This window comes from Lotus japonicus, chromosome 6 (genome assembly GCF_012489685.1).
Source record: "Lotus japonicus ecotype B-129 chromosome 6, LjGifu_v1.2".
Classification (NCBI taxonomy): Eukaryota; Viridiplantae; Streptophyta; class Magnoliopsida; order Fabales; family Fabaceae; genus Lotus; species Lotus japonicus.
The window spans coordinates 48,513,602-48,522,875 of NC_080046.1; the positions used below are offsets into that span (position 1 = coordinate 48,513,602).

The 9,274-nt window shown below is 37.6% G+C and overlaps 1 protein-coding gene across 2 annotated transcripts; it reads left to right on the forward strand.

Annotated features, from left to right (window-relative positions):
• Positions 1–1,954: 1,954 nt before the first annotated feature.
• LOC130726186 (protein TRIGALACTOSYLDIACYLGLYCEROL 2, chloroplastic) lies at positions 1,955–8,800 on the forward strand. Of its 2 annotated transcripts, XM_057577413.1 has the most exons (6): positions 1,955–2,204; positions 5,439–6,054; positions 6,214–6,543; positions 7,274–7,389; positions 8,157–8,247; positions 8,341–8,800. In XM_057577413.1, exons 2-6 carry the CDS (start codon positions 5,536–5,538, stop codon positions 8,431–8,433), a joined length of 1,149 nt encoding a protein of 382 aa, XP_057433396.1. In that variant the 5' UTR covers positions 1,955–2,204; positions 5,439–5,535; the 3' UTR covers positions 8,434–8,800. The 2 variants fall into 2 exon arrangements, with proteins under 2 accessions (XP_057433396.1, XP_057433397.1); XM_057577414.1 differs by lacking the exons at positions 8,157–8,247; positions 8,341–8,800 and having other exon boundaries at positions 7,264–7,389.
• The last annotated feature ends 474 nt before the right edge of the window (positions 8,801–9,274 follow it).

The following is a 9,274-nucleotide window of genomic DNA, read 5'->3' on the forward strand; positions in this document are numbered from 1 at the left end:
GCCACAACTTGGTCTTTTTTAAGTTGAACCAGAAAACATACTATATTAAAAAAATTGCTTTCGAGTCTTTGAGAAACTTCAAGGAACAAGTTGCAAGGTAGGTCATTGTTGTCAAGTTATGGAGAGAGTCAGATATTGACTTCTTGCCTGTATCTAACGTGCTGACGAGGAACTGTGGAAGTTAATTTGAACTTTCAAGTTGAACTTTTGGTTTAGGATTGATGGAGAGTTTTGTTGGGATAGTTATAATTTAATTAGTATATAAATATAATTACAGAAAAGGGATTTTAGGTAAAATTTCTAATTGATCTTTCTTTTTTTTTTAATTTATTCTATTTTTTTAATTTATGATGTGTAAAGACGATAGTGAGAATAAATTAAATACTTGCATAAATAATTTTTTTTTTATAAACCACCTAGTATTCAGTCGTCACGGACCGTCTATTTTGGATTCTTCAACCCTTCTTTAAGTGTGCTATGAACAGATTAAACTCGAGCGTTATTCTTCTACGTTCAATTTTTATTGTTAATTGAGTTACTTCTTATATTACTTATGTAAATATATAATTATTGTGATCGAATAATATTATCATATCACTTATTTATAACTGGAGTGAAGATATAATTGATATAAATTATCATAAAAATAGAATGAACTGGCAGCATGAAAAGAAAACTGTGTTCTATAAAAAATGTTTTTGATAAGATGAGGATTGGATTTTGACATTACATGCAACTGAACCAATGAAGCAGGTGGATAGCATACAGAGTTAATGATAAACTAATTGCAGTCGCAGGCGGCGGCATTTTTATATCTTGTCCCAACTTTCCAATAATCAACATTGTCTTCTATTGACCGGAACTTAGCAATACAATGACCAAATTGTCCACACCAAAAAGGTTATTTATTGTTTCCATTCCCTCCGATTCATCTTCAGAAATTTGGGCACGTGGTTAAATTCTGAAAATATAAAAAATTAGCATGACAATTGTAGAATAAGAGAGGAGTGAAGTACTATAATTTAAGAAAAGTTTAGTATATGGGTGTAATTGGGTATGGTTGACTTGAGAACTGATCAACTCGACCTGAATTAAACATATTTTTTGTGGATTGAGTTAGGTAATTGGATCAGTTCAAATTTTTTTATTACATTCGATCATCATCGCTTCACGTATTGAGTTTGAGGATTGAATATTCGAAGAACCCGAATCAATCCAATGTTACATAATTGAGAATATTTTGACCTATATTAAGTTTGGTGAGAGTATTTAGCCCAAGATGAGAAGCTCATTACGTTTAAGTTTTAAAATTAGCTAACACATATCAGTGCTTTTATTTTTACCCTAGCAACCAAGAGAAGTCATTACTTTATTTCTCGGTCTCTCTATTACATAAACAAACCATTATGGCACCACACCTCTCTGCGAAGTCTCCTTCTAAGACGTCACTCCATTGCGTCATCTCAGTCTTCTTCGAACCCGACGAATGAATTGGGTTCCATTTTTCTTCATGCTTGACCTGTATGTGCATACAATGCTTGTGAAAACCTTGGTTGTGGAGGTGAGTTTTCGTTTGACTAAGAAATAAAATCATCTATTGAGAGGAAAGTGGAGCTTCCGCCCATGAAGACAGAGTTGAAGAACGAAGCATTGTTGTGTGCTCCATGATAGTAAACGAAATTGAGAAATGCATGAAAAAACAGAATAATTAAATTGAGAGAAAGAGGGTTGATGTGGTTGATTGACAAGAATGAAGATGGGTGAAGCATGAGATCACATAAGGGAAGGAAACTAATCCTTGTGGTTATACATATTAAATATGGTATGGTTCGTTAATAACACCCAATCACGCGATCCGAACGAACCCGTTAATTTTTTAGATAAAATTTATAATTTTTATTTGATGTTTGGGCCTATGATTGGATTAGAGGAGGCTCAGCCCAATGATTGGATCAATGTCTCTCACTCTGTTCTCTTGGTATTCCATTTCCACTCTTCCCCACCCACTCAGCACGCACCATAGGGATCTGTAGCCTCTACCGTTCTTCACTTTCCTCTCACACTCACTCACTCACTTGAATGGAAGATTGATTAACAATGGAAACCGAAGCATGAACCGTTCCTGATCCTCCTCTTCATCGTTCTCATCTCAACTTCCTCTTCTCCGACACCACCGCACTCACCGGAACCCACCCACCACCGAGGTAATTCCGCCGTTTCGTTCTGATTGTGCTTCTTTTGTGCTGGTTGAGACTCTAATTCTGTAATTGTTAGCTAATAGCTCTGTGTGTCTCTGATTGTATGCTTATTGAACTTACTATTGAGATTAATTGTTGCAGAAATTGATTTTGTTTGAATTTTATTGATTTTTTATTGTTTCACTAAGATTTGATCATACATTGATTCTTGGTTTCCTATTTATCATGTTGAATTGACTAGGAACTAAGCTGGTACTTACTTCAACTAGTTAGTTACTCACAGTAGTTAGTTTCTCTTTCAGTGTTAGATTCACAGGCAAGCTTGTTTTATGAAGATTCTAGGTGCTTCTATCAGAGAGCGAAGTCAATTGAGTGTAGTTTCAGAAGGTTGCAATTTGAGAGTTGTGAGCATTAGATTCATTTTGCCATGTGTACTCGATAAATTGGAATAATCATGTGGTAGTTATCAAAGAAAGTATGTTTAAGTATTGATCATTTTCGATATTTATCGCCTGAAATTTTTGAACTGTATTATATTCCTGAATAATCACGTGGAGTAATGTATGTTGGCCACGGTTTAAGTTGCGAGAATTGTTCGAGCATCGGATATGTGTTGGATTCTTTGAATGGCTTAATTCAATCACTTGAAATCATAAAGCATCATATATGTGAAGAATTTAGGCATACGTTGAGTCGTTTATGTCAAACAACCAATTATCCCAAAAGCTTAAGATTTTGGGTAGGGCTACTTGAATGGTTTTAGATTATTATCTCTAACAGTTCTACTGAAATGTTACTCCCGTGGAGGAATACAAAGATATGTTTACGTTGTTTCTGATTTTTTTTTTCATTGCTTGAGTGGATGTATGCGCGGGTATCCGCAAACCTATTGATGCGGGTAACCACGTGGGTATTGGGAGGACATGAGCATGGATATTTGCTCACAGTGCTGGTGGCGGGTACCTACTACCTGTGCCCGCCTCAGCCCCGTTGCCATCCCTAAAAATCAATCGCTCCATTCCTCTTGTTTTGCTTCTTATTTTCGTTTGGGGTTCACTTTTGTTACGACCAAGAATCAGAGAGGGAGAAAGAGGAAGAATATCATAGAGAATAGGGGGATAGAGAAGTGTTTCATTATCACAACTATCAACAACATAACTATTCTACAAGGCCTAAGCCTATTTATATAGGCACCCCTAATATATCATAACATATCCCTCCCCTTAAAATTTTCCTTGTCCTCAAGGAAACTCGAAAAATCCAATCAACAAAATGAACAACTAAACTAAATGATACAAGACTAAAAAAAAAAATTGACACGGGCTCCAAAACAAGGAAGAGAAAGCAAAAGTAGCAACAATTTCCCTTGTAGCCTAATAGCCTTCTAAATCTAAACCCATAAAGACATGCATCTCTAGGCCTTTGTTTTTGTGTTTCCTGCAAGAGCCACCACCAGCAGCAAGGCCCAACTCCTTTGAGCAGTTTGGGCTTGGCCCATTCCAATGGGAAAAAGGTTGTCCAACGTTTTCCCTCTCACTTGTTCCATGTCCCTATGCGAAGTCCTCTTCCAACGCTTGCACGGCTTGCACCATGCCGCAATATCAAGTTGCCCCCACCACGGAATCAGACCCACCGCCACATCTGGTGGCTTCGCCGGTGGCCTCCTCGCCATCACCATCTTGCAAGAGCCGCCGGTCAAGAAGCTTGGAACTCCACCGTGGACGAACACGTTTGGCGGCTTCGCTGGTGGCCGTGTGGCCAAGACTGGCGGAATGTCTCCGGTCAAGACGCATGGAACAAGGATCGCCGTAGCAAGGAGCGAATCTGGTGGTTTCTGCGGCGGTCTTCTCGCACCGTCGGATTCAGAATCCTCAACACGAGACCAAACGATGCCGAAGGACATGGAATCGCCGTCGTAATTGCCCAGAACGCCGCTGTGAAGCTCTGAATTCCCAATCTGTGACTCAATTGCGAACCCTAATTTTCCAATTTGGGAATGCACGAACTTGTGAATTTGGGGAAGAAAGAATCTTGATTCACGAGTTTGAAGCAGAACATCGTCAATTTGAGGAAGAACGGTGTCAGTTGGGGAAAGACTGCCGTCAAGAACCGTCGCCGGAACGATTTCGGGAAGTTCGCCGTCGATAATCATCGCCGGCTCGTCCTCCTCCTTCACCATCATCGCACATTCCGCCTCTGAGAGCGCCTCTGCGTCACGTTCTGCCTCCGCCGCGAGTCGCTCCGCCGCCGCTGCCGCTTTGGCTTCGTACCGCTCGTACGCCGCCATGTACTGCTCGTATTCGGCCATGTGCCGCTCATACGCCGCTGCCGCTTCTTCTCGCAGGCGAACTTCTTCACGTCGGCGAGCTGCTTCATGGGAACGCTTCAGGGATTCATCAAGCCTGTCGAGGGCTTTCCACCAATCTGCATCCATTTTTTCTTTTTTGATTTTCTGGTTCAGGTGCACCGGATCGGTGCTCTGATACCAATGTTACGACCAAGAATCAGAGAGGGAGAAAGAGGAAGAATATCAGAGAGAATAGGGGGATAGAGAAGTGTTTCATTATCACAACTATCAACAACATAACTATTCTACAAGGCCTAAGCCTATTTATATAGGCACCCCTAATATATCGTAACAACTTTATTGCGCTCAATTTCACTGTGCCAACAGTGTGCTACACTAACCCATAATAATCAATCCACACCATGAGATTTTACCTGGGTTTTCATTTTTCATCATAAACCAGAATCTCATCTTGGTGGATTGATGTTGCTACTTACTAGAGTAGATACACAAGTTGGAACCTTTGGTAGCAAAATATCCTGGTTGAGGGGCTTTCCTCGTTAAGTAAAATTTAGTATTGCATGGGATTAGGATTCCATTGAAATCCATTGTTTGTTTGTTTGTTTGTTTGTTTTTTCCCTTCTACTTGGTGCCCTTTTCCATGTCGGCAAATGTATTAGCATCTTGGGAAGGTGAAGTGTAAGGGGGTTTTCCCCTCAAGTTTTGAATCTAAAGTCAGTTTATTGGGGCTTTGATCATTTGATGCATTGGGTTTTTTCTGCATACATCATGGGTCCATTAGTAATCAGTTTTAGTTCTTCTTGTATGGTTGTTGGTTAGAACATTTGGAATTGGGCATGCTACTGTGTTTTTGTAGTTTCTTGTTTTTTGTCATCTCTTTTTGTCAATTATGCTCTATTGTTGATGATATTTACGTGGTTTTTTATTTGTAGGGAAATTTTAGCAGCTCAAGTATCTTTTTCTTGAGATTCATTTCCAGTTAAACTTTTGGGACTGCTGGTACTTGTTTGTTAGGACGTTTTGTCTACGATGGTTGGAAATCCTCTAGTGCATGTCTCAACACTGCCAAGTGCTTTATCTTCATCTGTGATTACTCTACGAGGAAGTTCTTTAAATTGCATACCCTGCCTTCCATTAAGGCCCCAGAGTAAAAGCAACCGAATCAGAGCTTCTTCTGCAGATGCAGGGCAGGTTGAACCTTCGTCTGCTTCAGGTTCAAAGAATCCTCTTGCAGTTGTTTTGGACATCCCTCGTACTGTCTGGAGACAAACATTACGTCCATTAAGTGATTTTGGGTTTGGTGGCAGGAGTATTTGGGAAGGTGGGGTTGGACTATTTTTAGTTTCTGGTGCAGTTTTGTTTGCACTTAGTTTGGCTTGGTTGAGGGGTTTTCAAATACGATCCAAGTTCAGGAAGTACACTACAACTTTTGAGTTTGATCAGGCTTGTGGTATATCCACTGGGACACCGGTGAGGATTAGAGGGGTAACTGTTGGCGATGTGATTCGTGTGAATCCTTCTTTGAGAAGTATTGAAGCAGTTGTTGAGGTGCCTCTTGAAAGCATTATCTTGTGATGCACATGAAACCTTGTTTCCCTTCTTATACCCTAACATTTCAGTGTTAAAATATTGCTTGGCTTTGGTATTTGTTACTTTAGATGGTGTGGTGTATTAGTAGTTTAAACTTTGGTTTTCTTCTAATTGTAGATTGAAGATGACAAAACCATCATACCACGGAATTCATTGGTTGAAGTTAACCAGTCAGGTCTTCTTATGGAAACTATAATTGACATTACTCCTCGAGATCCTATTCCAACGCCTTCAGCTGGACCTCTCGACCAAGAATGTATTAAAGAAGGTCTCATTGTGTGTGATAGAGAAAAGATTAAGGGTCAACAGGGCGTAAGTTTGGATGCATTGGTTGGGATATTTACCCGCATTGGGAGAGATGTAGAGAAAATTGGTGTTGCCAACACCTATTCGTTGGCTGAAAGAGCTGCTTCTGTTATTGAAGAAGCAAAACCACTTCTTACAAAGGTGTGATGTAATTTTCTTAAACTAGTGTGCTTGATTATGGTAATATATGCTCTACACTGAACTGTTGAATCAGGAAACTTTCTTGCCCATTCAAAATGGATGGTTAGCCAGCTTTGATTTTGTTATAGTATATCAAACTAGACCTGATTGTTTGTTAATGCCGTGTAATTCTCTGTTTGAAAGATTTGATTTGGGAAGTCTGTTTTATCATTTGCCTTTATTATCTTGATGGTAACCTATTATAGAACTTCATTGTTTTCAGCAGAGTTGTTAACCAAATAACTTAACAGATGGAACAGATGTCACCAGTTCTCTCTGGAAAGTTTAAATCCATGGTTTTGTACTTTTAAACTTTTATGGTCTGCAAGAGCATACTTTTTTTTACCATTCTCGTAAAGAATACTGGTAGTATCAAATTATTGTAAGAAACACAAATATCTTTTGAATAAATTCATATGAACTCATCCAAATTCTCTGGAACTGATTATGGATTTACACTAACTTATCACTCACCAGCGGCTAAATAATAGGGCTAGTCCATGATTGTGGACGAATAGTTAAATGATAAATAAGCTGATAATGAAATCTTGCTTAAACTCTGGTTCATCATATGTGTGTGCAAATTTATTGTTGTCATGTACTAAGTTGTATCGATTTGTTGTTTCCTTTTGCATTATTCTGTTATACATTTTCATATCCATATTTTCTCTTTTGATGTAGTGATTTTCAGATCCAAGCCATGGCTGAAGATGTTCAACCTTTGTTAGCTGAAGTCCGTGATAGTGGCCTTTTGAAGGAAGTTGAGAGTTTAACCCGAAGCCTTACACAGGCCTCTGAGGATTTGAGGTTAATTTGTAAAACTCTCATGCCCTCATTTATCTCTAGTTTGACATGCATTCATATACATAGCCTGGTAGCATTGTTAATATTAGTTTAGAGCATGGCATTAAGTTTGTCAGCATTTTTATCGACCGACTGATCGTGATTAACTGTTAACTTATCAATAATTCAGTTGTAACTTGTAGCAAAAATAATATATTTTTGAAAACACAAGTTATATGGAGAAAGAACGTTAGAAATGAGCAAAGTTATATGGAGAAAGAACGTTATCGACCGACTGATCGTGATTAACTGTTAACTTATCAATAATTCAGTTGTAACTTATAGCAAAAATAATATATTTTTGAAAACACAAGTTATATGGAGAAAGAACGTTAGAAATGAGCAAAGTGTATGAAATTTCATTCTCTGTGAGTTATTTCCTTTTTCTTAAAGTAATACAAGACATATTTATATTGAATTTCAAAATTATCATGGAAAGGTAAAGGTTGGAATTTTTGTGCTGATGCTGTTTTAGAATTGCTTGTCTTCAAAGATAATGCCATTCTTCTATTTCTATTTCTTATCCATAAGAATTTTGAAAATCAGAAGAATAATTTAAATTTCTTGAAAGATGAAATCTAATATAAATCATTCATGTTTATGCAGAGTTTTGAACTGATTTAAAAGTCCTTTTACTCTTTATTTTCACACTTAGAATATTCTTCAAGTATGATGACTAGTTTAACTCGCATATTTACACAACTAATAGAGCTCATCAAACACTGATGCAGAAGGGTGCATTCATCCGTTATGACCCCTGAGAACGCGGAACTGATCCAGAAGTCCATTTACAGTCTTATTTTTACCCTGAAGAATGTTGAGGTAGGACCCTAACTTTGATATTGCCTATAAATGAAATTAATAAGAAAAATATTCGCTAATCTATTTGATTGCTTTTGTTTTGCATTATTGCAGAATGTTAGCTCTGATATTTTGGGTTTCACCGGTGATGAAGCTACAAGAAAGAATTTGAAGTTACTTATCAAATCTCTCAGCCGGTTATTGTGAGGTCAAATTCCAATTTAATAGGATATAGTTCGATTAGGCTATTCCAATGTTTTTCAGCAACCACAACACTGAAGTGATAAAATAGCAATTTCTGACTGGTTGTTTCCAAGTGTGTTTTTCTTGGTTTTCACTGAGGTGCAGATCGTTTTTTGACTGGGGCAGCTGATTGCTATGTTCATATCCCTATTTTACTGTCGAACTTATGTGATTCATATGTGTAGCTTGGTGAATCTTGATAGTTGTCAGCTAAAATGCCCTAATAGAGTGAGTACAATACAAGCTTATAGTGTTCCTGGTGTTTCATCTATGAGGTTTCAGTTATGTGTGCAGTTTTCATGTTTCAAGTATAAAATTGATTGGAGCTGAACCATTTGGCTTTTTGATATCATAGGAAGTTGATGATCCATATTGCAGAACTTCCTTTTTTTTTACCCTTTGTTTCTTAAATGAAGTGGATAAATATAAAGCTTTGTTCCACTTGAAGTTTAGAAGGCAATAGACATTTGGAAGCCATGCGTCAGTCTTCTGTTGTGAAATGTCTTTCAGTCAATGCATGATTTCATCGAGTAATTTAGAAACGTTTTGCATTATGATTGCTAGAAATACTAGACCTTTTCATTGCTTTTGCAAAGTGCTTAATGTTTTTCCTATAAAGATGGATAATATTAGAATTGCAATTCCGGGGAGAAATCTTAGTAAACTATCAGCTTCCGCATGAAATTATATAGCTAAATTTTAAATACTAAAAAATAGAGTTGGTATTTTTGGCTTTTTTTTCTTTATGATTTCCATATGTCAACTTTTGTTTTAAAGGTATAATATTGTTTGACTTTTTTCCGTA